Here is a 17708-nt window from a genome sequence, read left to right on the forward strand (position 1 = left end):
ACTCAGTATTTGTTGTAACAGCAAACAGTACATATTGTTTTATTCGTCTTATTTTGTTGTGCAAACGTTTAAATTTCAATTATAAATAATGGAGTTTTGCAATAATTTAATGAATTAAAACCACAAATATTTGTCTTTTTTGTACTTTTCAATTTTTTTTAACAACACAATTTTTTCAGCTTATTCTCTCATGGCGTTGCCAGACTCGCTTTTTTTAATATTTTAAATAATTTTGTTTCTTTACAGGTAATACATTCAAAGATTGAGGAATTTATTCTACCATCATCAGCAGAAAAAGTGGATATTATTGTTTCTGAATGGATGGGTTTCTATTTACTTCATGAGGGCATGCTTGATTCCGTATTATATGCAAGAGACAACTTTCTTAAGCCGGATGGTTTAATGTTTCCCAGTGAAGCTACAATTTACGTAGCTCCATGTGCAGTTCCATGTCTCTTTGATGACTGGGAAGAAGTTGATGGAGTCCGTTTGACGGCTTTTGGAACTATGCTAAGACAACAAAAATCGACTAAACCTGAAATTGCACTAATTTCACCAAAGGATTTACTCCACAGTGGCGTTGCAATGCACTGGATGAATTTAATGGATATTACTCTTGAAGACCTGAACAGCATTGTTTTTCAAGAAGTTGTTCCTGTAAAGAAATTGGGCAAACATCAAGGTTTTTGCATTTGGTTTGATTGCAGATTTCCTGCAGAATCCTATGAAGACTCTATTGTTTTATCTACAAGTCCCAATTCTCCAGCCACCCATTGGAAGCAGTGTGTTGTTGTGCTGCCTGAAACGGCTTGTGAAGATTTGGAGGAAAATGCCCCAGTATCATTTAAAATATCAATGAAACGTAATGGTGAAAATAGTCGTAAATACGATCTAGAAGTTGAACTTTTAGATCCCAATGAGGTAGAACATCCAGTACCTTGTGAATGTCATTTAACCAAGTGTATCCTCATAAAAGCTCATTTACAAACAATGGACACGTCATAAATAAACTATATTAAATAATTTAGTTTTTTTTTTAATAAATTAATTATGTTTTTTCAATATAAATTGATCGCCGTTAAAATGCCGCTCATACAGTTGACTTTATCTTTTAATCATCAGATCAATGATTATTATGAGAAAACTATTTGTAGTCATTAATTCAAAATTACAATTCTTTTGTTAGGACCAGCACTCAGGGTAGGGGTCACAGTGCATTGTGTTGAAACTAGGAAAATAGGTTGTGGTAGGGAGGATAGAGGGAGTAGTGTTTGTGGACATTCGATTTAAACCTACCCACATTGCAAGTGACAGGAAACACTTCTGGGAAAAGTTTGTTCTACATACGGACAGTACGACTAAAGAACGAATTTTCTCTGTAGTGCATTGTGCGATCCACTGGCCAATCGACCACAAATGGGTGTGAGAGTGAGAGAGGTCAGAGAGTGCTTCTTTCGACACTTGAAGTATGTGTTTGGTCCAGCGAACATCACTCTGTATTCTCATGAACAGAACATTAAAAGCTTCCGATCTCTTAATATTTACACCACCCATATAGAATGAAAAAGAAAATATATAGATGAAGCATGATTATATATACATGATTTTGTAACGGCCATATTTCGGTTTTTAGTGCATATTTTTTGTCTCGGTTAACGGGTTTAAAAAATTTTAATTTTAAGTACAAAATTGTATGTTTTTTGATTTTTTATTGTGTATTAAAATTTTAGATATTTTCTGTTCGTGTTTTAAAAAACAGACCGAAGATTGTTAAAGAATGGTAGGAAATGTAAAAAAAAAATTGTATGCATTTATATAAAATTAACATTTATAATTTCAGCAAAAAAGTACAAAGTTGTCATTTAAAGAAATAAAAATTAACTATTTGTACTATGTACTATTTGTATACTCAAAAGGAGTAAAATAATTGTTTGGGGTTTTGCTTCCTGTAATACAGTTGAACTATGGATTAAAAATTAACATTTGAAAATAAATAAAGCCTTTGCCGAAGAGTTTTTATTTAAAAATTATAATTAATTGGATTGTTTTAATATAAATTCATCTTCTGTCTGTTAAAATTCGACAAAGAGTGTGTGCCAATCGGTAACAATTTACTTGAAAATGTAAATTTTTGATAGATATGTGGTGAATACCATTTTACTAGCTCATAGAGCTACATAAATTTTTTACAAATGTAAAGAACAAATAAAATATTTTATAATTTTGGTTTATAATACATTTGTGATTGTAGAAATTCATTTTAATAATAAACAAAATCGACAAAAGAGTTTCCTTTATTAAAATAAATGCAGATTTTCTTGTGAAATTAGTGAAAATTGTCAAAATTTCATGTAATCAAAAAAGATTTCGTTTGGCACAGCAAAAGTGATATTTTCCACCATAAGAAAATTTTATTTTACAATGGAACTTTGCTACCGTTTGACACACAGCCAAAATTAAAAAAATTTACAAACATGATCACTTAAAGATTTTCATTTATAAAATAATAAAATTTCTGTAATCCTAAAATCACGTAAAATCCCGAATCGCAAAAAATCCTTGGATCATGAAAAATAACGGGATCCCGAAATATCCAATTTTCAAAATCCCGTAATTTGTAAAAATTAACGACAAGCTTTTGATTGCTCTCCCATTGAAGGTCTCATAAAGGAATTGGACGCTTTGGTTTCTTTGCAAACGTCGCATTCGCAAACAAATTTCCTTACGTCTACGGTAATTTTGGTCCAATACAGATTCCAACGAATCTTTTCAAGAGTTTTCATTATTCCAAAGTGACATGTCAGATTGGGCATTTCTTATAACATCCAACGTGAGATCTCTTGGAATCCAGAGTTTCCTAATTATTTCCTCCGATATAGGATCACTCTTTGAAAAGTCTGCTTTCTTATAGAGAAAATAACCATTCTCTTGTATATTATTCCTATTCTCCATAACAGAATTACAAATTTTAGTCTATTTTACAGAAAGGATACGTAGTGTAGTGATTTTAAATCTAATAAGGGAGACGGTGGTATTTCTAACGAATCTTTCTGTTCGAGCCTAGATAAAGTGTCAGGGACGACATTTAAACTTCCCTCAGACTGAAGCATTAACTAACGCAAGGAAGCATGGTCAGCCACGACTTTAAAAGTATTGTCTTTTATATATCCAAAGAATTTTAGTATACATAATAACGCAGCTAGTCATTATAATTCTGTTATGTACTAGTTCCATTGAAATGTACTAAATACGATAAAAATAAAAAAAATATTTTCTTCAGCCATTGAAATTCGTGATGAACAGTGGGGCAGAATGGAAATTTTTTGGAAATAAATCTGGCATTTCTAAACGGCTGATCCGATCGGGATAAAATTTGGCGTGTGCGAAGCCAAGGAGTATTCGAGTTTAAGTTTTGAAGGTGAACCCCGCAGATGCCCCAGGGACGGAGCTGTGGCTGCTCAAAGTAGGGTACCTACGACATGTAAAATTTTTAAACTCGTGCCATTTTTTTTTGTTTTTCACCCAAATACAAAGATTTTTATATTTTCTCAAACTACTTATCTCTTATAATATCCGAGTTATAGGCATTTAAAAATTTAGTGATACAAAATTTACCATACCTTGGTCCGCCTTTTGAATACCGGGCGTAATTTTGGACCAAATGGACTCAATTTTATCTTGTTAGTTAGACAACAAAATTTCCAATAATATACAAAAAATTTCAGATCAATATCATTTACAGATTCAAAAATATACGTTTTTTAATTTAAAAATTCAAAAAATTTTAGATTTTTGCCGTTTTTTGCCCAAAATGTGTCTTAACTCTTTTATTAATAAAATAAAATTTTGTTTAAGAACATATAACAATTTTATAGTTTTCTAAAAGGTATCTTTACGCAGAACGCTTTGGCGTAAAAAACTTGTCCTTCCGAATATGACCTATTTTTTATCAAAGCTTCAATTTTGGGCGACATGTTCTAAAATCCCAAAGCTTGGATCAGAATACTGAAAGCAGTTTTGGAAACCTCAATATGTTTTCTATTTACTCCAAAAGTATTTCCCAGCCCTGAAAGAAATGTGGACCCTATGGGCAAAAATGTAAAAAATCCCATTTTTGGGATTTTCATTCCTATTTTTGGGAATTGCGGGATGCCCTTTGACCTTTTCAATTTTTTTTTTGCATTTTCTTATTTGAAATGTCAAGCGTCGAGTTTTGTTCATAAATAAAGATTTTGTCATATATTACATATTTGTTAAATTTTTAAAACTATGATTTATATCAAAATTTTAATATGGTCGCAGATAGCTACAACAATTTAGTCCATATTTATCCCTTAATATCTTTTTTTAGTTAGATATGGAAATTATCGACCCTTTAAAAAAATTCAAGCCAATATCTCAATTACATTCAAAAATATGTTCATTTAAAACTGTATCCTTTAATTTCATATTTTTCTTATTTTAGTATTAAATATGACAGAACATGTTTAAATCTTATATTTATCTATTTTCTATTTGTTTGCTTATCCTTATAATTGAAAAGTCCTATTATGCTTAAGTTTTCAGAAATTTATAACTATTTTTTGCCTAAATTTTTTCGACAGATCATTTCGTTCTGTTTCGTTTATGATCATGTAGGTAAAAATATACAGGTAATGATAATTTCGATTCATTCACTAATAAGAAATATCAATGACTGAATTACAGGTTATAGTAGTATAGTCATAAATGTTAATAGGTAGACAGTTCGTAATTTTTTACTTTGGAATACCTGTATCGGAAATGACAAGAATTGGTATATAAGTAAACTTCTCAGATTTTAAGTACCATATTTATTAAATCTACAATGAAGACTACATTAAAGTACGAAGAGTTGTGTTCCGTTTTATGGAGTGTATCTTCAAAAGGACCAGAAAGAATTGAAGACATTTCAAATTATATAAAAACTACATATAGTAGAAAAGTAGACAAAACAGGCATATCATAAATTGAAAACTTTAAAACTTTTTGATGTAAAAAGAATGTCTGTGGATGGAAATCAAAAGAAATTTCGATTAAAATTTTGTAGTTGGATGGAAACTACTACGGAAATCTCAACTTACAACACATCAGCAGGAGCGCCTTGCAAGTCATACGAAGACTTATGTTCAAGGTAAAAAAAAAGAGGGTCACACAAATCTCAAATGAGGAAATTGCTGATACATTTAACGAAATGCTGAAAAAGGAAAACCAACCTATGGATGCCGATCATATTATTTTCAAATGTACTAAATTTGTCAACTTGAGGCGCAAATATGGCTTTTTCGACAAGTACTATGATGTTTCTTCCCTTCTGAAATCGGGTGACTTTAATGCTTTCAAGTTACTTTTTGAATTTCTGAGAGATGCCAAAATAGACCTGTAGTCTGATTATGATGATTCATTGATGTAACTTTTCTATTTTTGTGGGATAACCTGGCAGTTTGTGAGTTTGATACTCCGCCAACACACTTCAAAGTTAAAAAAAATGGATGCCGTACATATTGCAACTATTCTCCCTAATGCATCACCAAAACGACTTAAGCGAATTGTGGAAAGTATACCAACTCCAACATCACAATCAAATTTTACTGAAGAGGAAGCAATAGCGCTTATATTGGAACTGGGTCTAAGTCGAAATAAGTACCAAATATTAAGGAAAGCTCTACATGAAAAAGGACACAATATATTACCATCATACAAGGCGATCCAGGAAAAAACAAACTATCCTACCATCACCTATTGCTGTTAATGATGTGGAAGCTTGTATTGATATATCATCTTTGCTCGAAAACACAGCATCAAGAATTGTGTCAGACTTTTCAAAAGACCAACTAAGGAAAATTCATAACTGTGATGTTGTCTTAATGTGTAAGTGGGGATGTGACAGTTTATCAGCACTTCCAGAATACAAACAAGCTTGTGGAAGTCAAGCATCGGTAATTCATTTGAAGATATATGGATCAATACAACTCCGGGTTCAAAAAATTTTTGTAGACCCATTGGATTTGAATATATAAAGGAGTCAAAGAAAACAACAATAGATTTAGTGGAATATTTAAAAGATGAAATTAATGCACTGGAGCCCATTTGCAAAAAATAAAGGAATTCTATATTAACGTATCATATCAGCTAAGCTTAACAATGATTGATGGAAAGGTCAGCAATGCCATAACAGAAACTTCTTCCTTCTGGAGATGCTAAATATGTAATGAGAAAAAGTCACAATTCTCAAATATAAAAAAAGCAGAAGTATTAATGAAGAAGTCCTGTCTTTCGCCACTTCAAGCCAGAATACGATCTTTGGATTACTTTTTACATATAGCATTCGACCTCAAATATAGAAGTGTGCCAGAGAATCTTACTAAATCAACAAAAAACAAGTAAGAGTGCTATATTCGGCTGTGCCGAATCTTATATACCCTTCACCATAGTGTATTTTAAACATCTTTTATAAATTTTAAATTTTTTCCCGACTACATTATTATTACATCAAAAGCTAAACAAAAAGAACAACAACGCTAAACGAAATAAAACACAAAATATACAAGGCATCTAAACCAACAGACATCTAAACATACATAACGAAAAACACAGAAAAACAAAAACAACAACGCAATGACGCCAACAGTATCCAAACCAAGGGTGCCCAAGCCCTATGCTCTCGGTACTCTTTTGTTTTTGTAAATGCGCTTAGCTATAGACAGTGTGTTTTCTATACACTTATATGCGCTCAACACTAACAATACGTTGTTGTTGTTCTTAACAGTATACAAGCAAGAGTAAAACAACAACACTTCGTATTCATTGCTGGTAAACATTGACGAGACGTAGATCCTGTTTTTGTTTATCGTAAAAAAATGTTTTAAAAAGCACTTGGAAAAATTTGTGTTAGTTTTAAATTTTAAACTTACATTATTCGCATAAAAATTATTGTACAATAATTCACAATCTACTCTCATATAATTAAAAGCGTTTTAAATACGTTTTTCTATTCATTAAAAAATATATTTGCAAAACAAAAGGGAAAATTATTTCATTTTAACAAAAAATGCAAATCATATTTTTTTGCTATGTATTTTTTTCTATGTTTGGATTCCAAACATACAAAAAAATACACAGCTGAATAAAACCAAATACATCTACACACACAGTACACAGTACATATACAGTGTTCTTGTTGCTTTTATAAATTTTTTAAAGAAATTTTCAGAGGTTGTCTCGAAAGCATGTCTAATAGAATTATTGAAGATTCGGATCTCGCCGATATCTGGGGTCCTCTAAAAACTGATTTCAACAGATAGACGGACAGACAGACAGACAGACAGACAGACGGACATGGCTTAATCGACTCCGCTATCTATAAGGATCCAGAATATATATACTTTATATTATAGAAATTACAAACGGAATGACAAACTTATATATACCCTTCTCACGAAGGTGAAGGGTATAATAATGAAGAATTGAAAGAACTGAGAGTTGCGGAAAAAAGCAGAATCCAAGAAGAATTTAAAGTTTAGATGGGATTAAACATCGACAAACCACTTCCAAGTTGCGGTAGTACAAACGACGGTAATACGGCGAGAAGGTTTTTTCTTGATTTTGAAATTACTTAAAAAATAACTGGAATCGACAAGGAGTTGCTTCGAAGAGTTAACACTATTTTAATGGCACTGAATAGTAAACACAAAATTAATGGAAATCGATTTGGGGAATATACATCTGAAATTTCTAAATTACTTGTATCTCTATATCCATGGAGGGAATTAACACCAACAGTACACAAAGTATTGTGTCATGGTCAAATAATAATTGAATCGAATATTCTTCCACTTGGAGAGTTAACAGAAGAAGCCCAGGTGGCGAGGAATCGAGATTTAAGCATGTTCAACTATTCAGCTCAAGAAAATGCTCCAGGCAAATACAGAATAAAGATATTTTTAATAGTTTACTTCTATCTTCTGATCCTGTTCTTTCAACTATGCGAAAAAGATGGATTTGTTATGAAACTCTATCATCTCAAAACAAGGAAGATTTAAAGGACTTATATTACCTTCTGAATATGTATACCGATATGACAGACTATTTTATAGAAAATAGTAGTGTTAGGAATTAACTATATAAGTAGGTTGTAAGAATTAAGTGTATTATGTTTAAGATAAACAGTTCAAATAAAAAGCTATTATACTAACTGATGATATTGTATTAAATTGTGTTTTATATTTCGGTGGGCGGGAAAGGTGGTTTGTGTGGGGTGATTTAGATGTTGTTGTGCGTGACTCATAATAAAATTATAATTTTTTTTTATTGTATATACAATGTTATAGTCTTTAATAAAATAATTAACTAAATAATTTTTTAAAAATTGTCCAAATATTTTATTCAATACCAAATGTATATTCTGTCATACTTAATAATAAAATATGAAAAAGATGAAATTAAAGAACACAGGTTTAAATAAACATATTTTTGAATGTAATTGAGATATTGGCTTTTTTGTAAAGGGTCGATAATTTCCATATCTAACTAAAAAATGATATTAAGGGATAAATATGGACTAAATTGTTGTAGCTATCTGCGACCCTATTAAAATTTTGATATAAATCATAGTTTTAGAACTTAAACAAATATGTAATATATGACAAAATCTTTATTTATGGACAAAACTCAATGTAATTTTCAACGCTTGTTAAATTTGTCAAAAAAAATAATTGAAAAGGTCAAAGGGCATCCCGCAATTCCCACTAACTGATGATATTGTATTAAATTGTGTTTTATATTTCGGTGGGCGGGAAAGGTGGTTTGTGTGGGGAGATTTAGGTGTTGTTGTGCGTGGCTCATAATAAAATTATGTTTTTTTTATTGTATATACAATGTTAAAGTCTTTAATAAAATAATTAACTAAATAATTTTTAAAAATTGTCCAAATATTTTATTCCCAAAAATAGGAATGAAAATCCCAAAAATGGGATTTTTTACATTTTTGCCCATAGGGTCCACATTTGCATTTGGGTAAAAAACAAACAAAATGGTACGAGTTTAAAAATTTTACATATCGTAGGTACCCTACTTTGAGCCGCCGCAGCTCCGTCCCTGGGGCATCTGCGGGGTTCATCTTCAAAACTTAAACTCGAATACTCCTTGGCTACGCTCCCGCCAAATTTTATCCCGATCGGATCAGCCGTTTAGAAATGCCAGATTTATTTCCAAAAAATTTCCATTCTGCCCATTGTGTGATGTAGTAAAAAATTGTTTGCAATCTTTTCAAAATGAGTATCAAAATTCCGATCGAAAAATTTCGATCTCATCGCGAGAAAACAAATTTTAGTGCATATAAACAAAATTTAGTTCTAATATAAAAAGTTCGGAAATGGACCAAACCTAAAAAGAATATTTTTTTTAATGTTCTTCTGCATAAGCTAAATATTACCACAACCTTTAATCTTTAAGAATTAAAATTCAGAGAATAATTTTAAAGGATGTTTCATTTGAAAATTGTTAGCCGAATTAAAAATTTTAATGCTGCATTAAAAAATTTTAAACCGAATTAAAAACGTAAGGGATATAAATTTTTTTCAGTAGGTCACTTGTAGTTGTGCCAGAAGTACTCTTCAAATGTGACCCCAAGATTTTTGGGTGGTGCACTTTCGGAATTTGGACCCCATCGACAATGATGCCAAGGGTTAGGTTTATTTCCTTTGTCCAGATGGTAAAAGTGTTGTTGTAACAGTTGAACTGTGACTTAATTATTTAAGTTTGTGTCTGTGGGTGGAAGGGAAAGCTCTTTTGAGACCAAAACAAATACCGAAATTTTTAATAAAAAAATTGAATCAGTACTTGAAATTACAAGTTTTCAACGAAATGGCCGAAAATTCCTCATTTACACTGAAAACTTTGTTTTTTCGGTAATTGTTGAATTCAATTGTTATGTTATGTACTTTGTATATTGATTGTATTTTTATATTAGTAATATTTGTATTTGTTGATTTTTCAATTTTTATTCTAAATAAATCATTTACTACAAAAGGTTATGTGCACAGGAAACTCAGAAAATTAAATTAAAAAAATTTTCAAAAAACTTCAAATAAAGAAAATTTTGAAGAAATCAAGAAAAAAATTTTCAAGAAATTTTGCTAGATATTGAAGACAATTTATCAAGATTTAAAAACTTCAAGACTACAAGTAAGTAAAAATGGATTTTTTTTTAATACATCAAGCCTCTTCAAAATGAATTGTATTATCCAATCTAGAAGCGCAAGTTGCGTGGTTTGTTGGATTATCATGAAGGAGCAAATGCTTTTAACCAAGAATGAAGAAAATAATTTTAGTGAAATGTCAGCACAACTATGTACGTATGAAAGAAATTGCAAAGGAGCTAATGTCGCCAAAAATTAAGAAGCTTTAGTGGTGAATAATTTTAAAAAGAACTCGAATAAGAAATCTGATGTCTGTAATTATAGCAACAATAAAGGACATTGGGTACGTAATTGCAGAAAATGGATCAACGACGTTAAGCCAGTAAACAAAAAAGATATGTGAAGTAGAATGTACATTTCACCGGATATTACCATTAATTTGTGACGAAATAAATGCAATTAATGAAGATTTTTCGTATGATTGATGCATTGATATTGGTGCAACCTGTCATGTTACAAATAATAGAAGTTTATGTAAAACCTTTGAAAAATTTAATAACACCTTCAAAATTAAGGCTGCTGGTAAAAATATGTTTGATGCCGTTGGAAAGGGAACTATAGAGATCAAATCAAAAGTAAACAACAAGGTACTCATATTTGATTCGACAGATGTTTGATATGTTCCGAAAATATCCAGGAATATTGGAAATCTAAGGTATAAAAATAGAAAAAAACTGATTTATTTTATTGCCTTAAATGATACTTAAGCAAATTATACTATGGTTTCTTTTGTTGATGTTGTCCAGGTTTTACCAATTTAGTCAATAATAAGTACATGAGAAATCATTTATTTTTGAACATATTCATCAATACATATGCCGTTATTCCATTTTAGCAAAATTTCAAGTGTAAACATTTTCAAAGGGATATCAGATATATGAATGATATCTTAAATGAATGCTTAAACAAATCTTCAAAAAGCCGCTTAATTATTCCTTGGCAAAGAAGTCATCGTTGGAGTATGTCCATTTCGTGTTCTATCCTCGGTTCGAAAAAATCTATGTAATTATATGGTTCGAAACGACCAATGATTCGGGGTCAATCAGTGGTTCAGTGAAAATACATCAAAATTAATAAAAGACAAAGTATTATTGGTTTAACTCGTTTGAGAAATTCGAGTACTTCATTAAAAACATAGAGTACTTCATAACTATAAATTTTAATCAAAATGCTATGATATAATGAAACTTTATAAGTTTAGAGTTAAAATAACGATGAAGGATTTAAAAATATTTATTACACTCCGATTTATAATGAAATCAATCTTTGACAAAATAACGCTATATAACGGCTATAGAACTCGACGTATGAATATAGACGTCAATTATGTCAACGTGTTAATATAAAGGAGAACAAGTTAGAGTGCTATATATTATGTTATTAATTTTTTAATTGATCAAATATTTGTAAAAAAAAGTTTTCTCATGTCTTTAATAGAAAAAATCCCAAAAGTTAAATCTATTACAATTCCAAGATTTATTGAACATTATAAATTTAGTAATTTGCATGTAATTTGTATGTATGTGTGTGAAAGATTTAGAGATTTTCAAAATACAAATAAGTATATAATTATGTTCTACACAAAATATTGTTCAACTCAAATTGATAATGCTGCCCCTAATATAGGAGATATAGAAGTATAAAAACTAATATTTTTGCCAAATTATGTATCAATAGCTTCATTTGGTAATAAGTAATGTGCGTTTTATCGTGAGCGTGTTTTACACAGACAGACGGACATAGCTAGATCGACTCAGAATTTGATAAGGACCCAGAATATATATACTTTGTTGGGTCTCAGATGAGTATTTCTTGGTGTTACACACGGAATGACAAAGTTATATATACCCTCTATCACCACTGATGGTGGTGGAGGGTATAAAAATTGTCTTATTTAATTTGATATATTACCTTAAGCTAATACGTACAACAAGTTCTCTTTAAGGCTTCAAAATGACGAGTGACTAAACACTTATTTATCTCTAAATATATGGAGGCTTACAATAGCTTTGTTCCTGAACTTTTCTGGCTAAAGAGAATTAATGAATTTTCTCTTCGTACTTGTAAAAAGTACGGGAACAGAAAAAACTAAATATCTCTTTCAACAAATAAAAAATTTCAAAAATTTTTTGTTTTCAATGTACAGTAGTTTTCCGATTTAACGAAGCCATATGTTGTCAGGCCTGTTCGTAAAATTGAAAAGTTCGTTATATGCAGTACTAAGTAAAACGTGGGTTTTTGGTAGGAAAATAATTAAAAATAGGTACATAAAATATTTTTTAAATGTATTTTATAAAAATTAATTCTTTTTTATAAAAATAGCACAAAACACAAAATTCCAAATCTTATATACCCACCTTCAAATCATATTTGTGTCGAATTTAATCGCTGTATTTTTAATTCTGTCATTAGCTTTAAAGTTATTTCTCGAAGTTCATCTCTATACTCGTATTTTTAAGCGAGTAATGAGCGTTGATGTAATTTTCTTAAGGGGGCCTGATATGGAGGGTAAGGTCAATTATGGACCGATTCCCATAAAATTTGTTAGAGATATCGGTTAGTACTCGGCGTACTCGTATTGTTAAGCGAGTATTGAGCGTTAAAGTCATTATCTGAAGGACGGACGGACATAGCTACATCGAACTATAATTTAATAAGAACCCAGAATGAGGTACAGTTTTGGGTATAAAAGCACCGCTTGCTACAACTTAGGTTATTTGTTATTTTTGATAAATGTCATTTTATCTTAATTTAAATAATAATATTTATATTAGTTCGTTAAACAGAGTACAAAAAAACAAGTTTTGTTCGTTATTTAAGGTAGTCAATAGGAAAAATTTGCTTGTTCGTTAAATGCGATGTTCGTAGAATTGAATGGTCGTTAAATCGGAAAACTACTGTAATTTTTAAATAAATAATTTATTTGACAATTTTTTTCTATTTGCCAGGAAAAAATTTTCTGGCTAAAACCTGCAAGTTCTGGCAAAGAGAAAATATTTTTATTTGCTCAAATTTGTTCTCTTTTACAATTTCTGGCACAAACATGCAAACTTGACAAGTAAAGGAACAAACCTAATATTTAAATACAATAATAATTACTTTTATTAAAAATAATAATTACTTTTATTAAAAAGTGTTTTTTTTTACTTGAACTAATTAAATTTGGAATATATTATCTCCTGTTTCAATTAATATATTAAGATTCTTTTGGATAAATTATTTGCTGAAAAATTATGAAAACGTGCTATTTGCCTTATACCCTCCACCACCATAAGTGGTGATAGAGGGTATATATAACTTTGTCATTCCGTGTGTAACACCAAGAAATATTCATCTAAGACCCAACAAAGTATATATATTCTGGGTCCTTATCAAATTCTGAGTCGATCTAGCTATGTCCGTCTGTCCGTCTGTCTGTGTAAAACACGCTCACGATAAAACGAAGCAATGGAAGTTAACCAAATTCACCCAAAATGTTCCTAGTTTTCCTAAGTTGTTTGGTATTGAAAATGGGCAAAATCGGTTCACATCGGGAAAAGTTATGAATCAAAATTTGAAACAACCTCGAAAAAAATAGACATTTTTTACACATTCTGATGCAATTTTCTCAAAAACTATGCAAGATAATTCCATAAAAATCGGCATTCATTCGTTTCCATACAAGAGCTTAATCTCTGAGTAAAATCGCTAGAATCGGCCCACAATTTCATATACCTCCCATACAAAAGTACAAATTCCCGGAAATTTGGTTTTTTGTTAATAACATCCGTCGTAATGTCGACATCTTCACAAAATTTTAGAAATTAAAGTTTTGTTATAATAGAATTTATACAAAGGAAAAATTTTTTGAATGGGTCCATAATTGGTCATAGCTCCCATACAAGGGCCCCTCCCGAAAATCACTTAAACGCGCATAACTCATTACTAAATTAAGATATCGATATAAAATTTGGTACAAGTATTGCTCTTATATACAGAAATATTACAATGAAAGCTTTTTTGATTCGGTCCATAATTGGTCATAGCTCCCATACAAGGCCCCCTCCCGAAAATCAGTTAAACCCGCATAACTCATTAGTAAATCAAGATATCGATATAAAATTTGGTACTAGTATTGCTTTTATATACAGAAATATTACAATGAAAGATTTCTTGGATTGGTCCATATTTGGTCATAGCTCCCGTAGAAGGTCCCCTGCCGAAAATCACTTAATCGCGCATAACTCATTAGCAAATCAAGATATCGATATAAAATTTGGTACTAGTATTGCTTTTATATGCAGAAATATTACAATGAAAGATTTCTTGGATCGGTCCATATTTGGTCATAGCTCCCATACAAGGTCCCCTCCCGAAAATCACTTAATCGCGCATAACTCATTACCAAATTAAGATATCGATATAAAATTTTGATATTTTTTACAGTATTGCTCTTATATACAGAAATATTACAATGAAAGCTTTTTGGATCGGTCCATAATTGGTCATAGCTCCCATACAAGGTCCCCTACCGAAAATCAGTTAAACCCGCATAACTCATTACTAAATTAAGATATCGATATAAAGTTTGGTACAAATATTTATCTTATATACAGAAATATTACAATGAAAGCTTTTTTTGGATCGGTCCATAATTGGTCATAGCTCCCATACAAGGTCCCCTCCCGAAAATAACTAAAACGCACATAACTCATTACTTAATTAAGGTATCCATATAAAATTTGGTACTAGTATTGCTTTTATATACAGAAATATTACAATGAAAGATTTTTTGGATCGGTCCATATTTGGTCATAGCTCCCATATAAGGTCCCCTCCCGAAAATCACCTCAACGCACATAATTCATTAGTAAATTAAGATATCCATATAAAATTTTGTTGCAAGCATTGTTCTCACATAAAGGAATACTACCACGAAATATTTTTCTGATCGGTCCATAATTCGTCATAGCTCCCATATTAGTTCCCCTTCCGAAAAACACTTAACACGTACAACTCATTACTTAATTAAGATATTCATATAAAATTTGGTACAAGTATTGATCATATACAAAAAATATTACTAAGAAATTTTTTTTCCATCGGTCTATAACTGGTCATAGCTCCCATACAATGTCTTCTCCCGAAAATAACTAAAACGCACATAACTCATTACTAAATTAAAATATCCATATAAAGATTGGCACAAGTGTTGCTCATATACAGAGAAATAATATTATGAAATGTTTTTCTGATCGGTCCATAACTGATCATAGCTCCCACACAAGGTCACTCTTAGAAAAACACACAAACAAAATTCCCTTCCGAAATCAGAAAAAACGCACATAACTCATAACCAAATATTGATATTCATACATTTATCAAAAATATTGCTCTTGTACACATAAATTCATTATAAAATTGTTTTACGATCGGTCCATATTTTGGTCAAAGCTCTCATACTAGGTCCAGAAAATCACTTAGATTCACAATATTTATTACCAAGTAATGATATAGATACAAAATTCTGAAATTTTGTCTTTATATACATAATTGGACATAGCTCCCATACAAAGCCCTTTTACGAAAATCTCAAACGCATATTACTTATTACCAAATTAAGCTATTGATACATAATTTGGCAAAAATATTAGTTTAGTATACTTCTATTTCTCATATATTAGGTCCTGCCCCTAAAAGGGCTTTAACCGTATTTAAAGAGCATTATCAATTTGTGTTGAACAAAATTTTGTGTAGAACATAATTATATATGTATTTGTATTTTGAAAATCTTTAAATCTACAAATATTTGATCAATTAGAAAAGTAATAATATAAAAGTAGCTGGTGGAGGGTATCTAAGATTCGGCACAGCCGAATATAGCACTCTAACTTGTTAATAAATAACACTGCAGTCTATTGGAACTTTATGATTTGTGGTTAAGTGGAGTGTGTCTTGTTGCCGCCATTTTTGTGTGTTACGTGTGGTGGTGGTTTCTGCGACTGTTGGAGTAGTGCACCTGCTGCCATATTTGTGGTCTGTGAGTGGTGTTCTGCTTATGGTGTTAGTGTGGATTTACTGCTGCTGTCATCCTACAGGAATTGTTAAAATACTTGGCACTGGAGTTCATTGTGTACTATTGCTACTGTTAAGTAAAGCTGTTCTTGCTGTTGCTGCTATCCCCCTACTGGTGCATTATTATTAATATTGAAGTTTTGCTTACTGGTTGGAGGAGCAGGTGTAGCGATTTCTATATCTAAAGATTGAAGTATAAAGTGGTATTTCAGATCTCTGAATTGGAACTTTGATAAGCCCTTTTTATAGAAATGGACTACAATGGCTCTAAAATATTATTTGGTGTTGTACGGGTGACATACTTTCCTTTGAAAACTTTCATTTTGGGTTATTCTTAAAATATGTTAATGTTATTGTCGTTGCAATATGTTTGATGTTAGCAAGTCGATGCATTTTCGAGCACTTTGTTAAAGGAATAATTTGTCAGTTCTTCATAATTCTAAACCATCGCATTTTGATGTAGCACATGGATCTACGTCTCTGATTGATTTCTGGTTAGTGAGTAATCCTTCGATGATAGTTTTTCTGACCTGTTACAATGTGAGCTAATTTCGCACCATGCTCTTATTTTTGCTTCATTTAAGATTTCTGTGGATCGGCGATCTGAGCAATATATTGAGTATAGAGACTTTAATTCTATCGATTGGGAAGGTATTCTATCTCTTTTGTTAGATTTCAGTAATTCTAGCTATTTTGGTGAATCTGTAGACGATAAATGTTCTCGCCTTTCTTCTCTTTTTGAATCTGTACCTATTGTTAGGAAGAGAATTAGTAACAAAGATAATAATAGTTGGTTTGATTGTAAGGATATAGCCTATGCTAAATCTCTCAGTAGACTTGCTTATGGTTCTTATAAGTCCTCCCGTTCTGCGACTAATTGGAAAATCTACTGTAAGTATCGTAACAGAGCCAAGAATTCGAAAAATGAAAAGGAAATATTTTTCAAGGCTTTTCTCTGGATTAGATACTAGGGGGATGTGGCGTATTCTTAAAGGTGCTGGTGTTCAGGATGATTGTGCAATTTTCGATTGTGATGTAAATCTAATTAATGATTATTTTGTTGGTATAGGTAACGGTGATATTCCAACTGAAATTAATATTAATTTCAGTTGGAATGATACTAATTCGTTTCGTTGTGTGAATGAACTTTAGGTGTTTGACGCTGGTATCTGGTATCGACAATATTCTTATTAAAATTATCAAGTGGATCTTTCCCCATGTATCTAGTTATATTCTTGATCTATTAAACCAAATTCTAACCACATCTGTTTTTCCATCTTGTTGGAAAATTGCTCGAGTTCTTCCAATCCCGAAGACGAAGGTAATTCACGGTTTGGATGATTTAAGGCCCATCTCTATTCTGCAATCGTTATCGAAGGTATTTGAGCACATTATTATGAGCATATTTCTTCCTTTGTTAACCTTTTCCTAGGTATG

The 17708-nt window shown here is 31.0% G+C and overlaps 1 protein-coding gene across 2 annotated transcripts in view; it reads left to right on the forward strand.

The window, feature by feature from the left end:
* LOC111689149 (probable protein arginine N-methyltransferase 6.1) overlaps nucleotides 1–1094 on the forward strand; it is a 51737-nt gene extending 50643 nt beyond the window's left edge. For both annotated transcript variants that reach the window (XM_046948848.1, XM_046948850.1), the window contains exon 3: nucleotides 247–1094. In XM_046948848.1, the coding sequence (XP_046804804.1) occupies nucleotides 247–1005 (759 nt within the window). In that variant the 3' untranslated portion in view covers nucleotides 1006–1094. The remainder of the gene's footprint in view (nucleotides 1–246) is intronic.
* Nucleotides 1095–17708: the final 16614 nt, after the last annotated feature.

Source organism: Lucilia cuprina, chromosome 2, assembly GCF_022045245.1.
Source record: "Lucilia cuprina isolate Lc7/37 chromosome 2, ASM2204524v1, whole genome shotgun sequence".
NCBI lineage: Eukaryota > Metazoa > Arthropoda > Insecta > Diptera > Calliphoridae > Lucilia > Lucilia cuprina.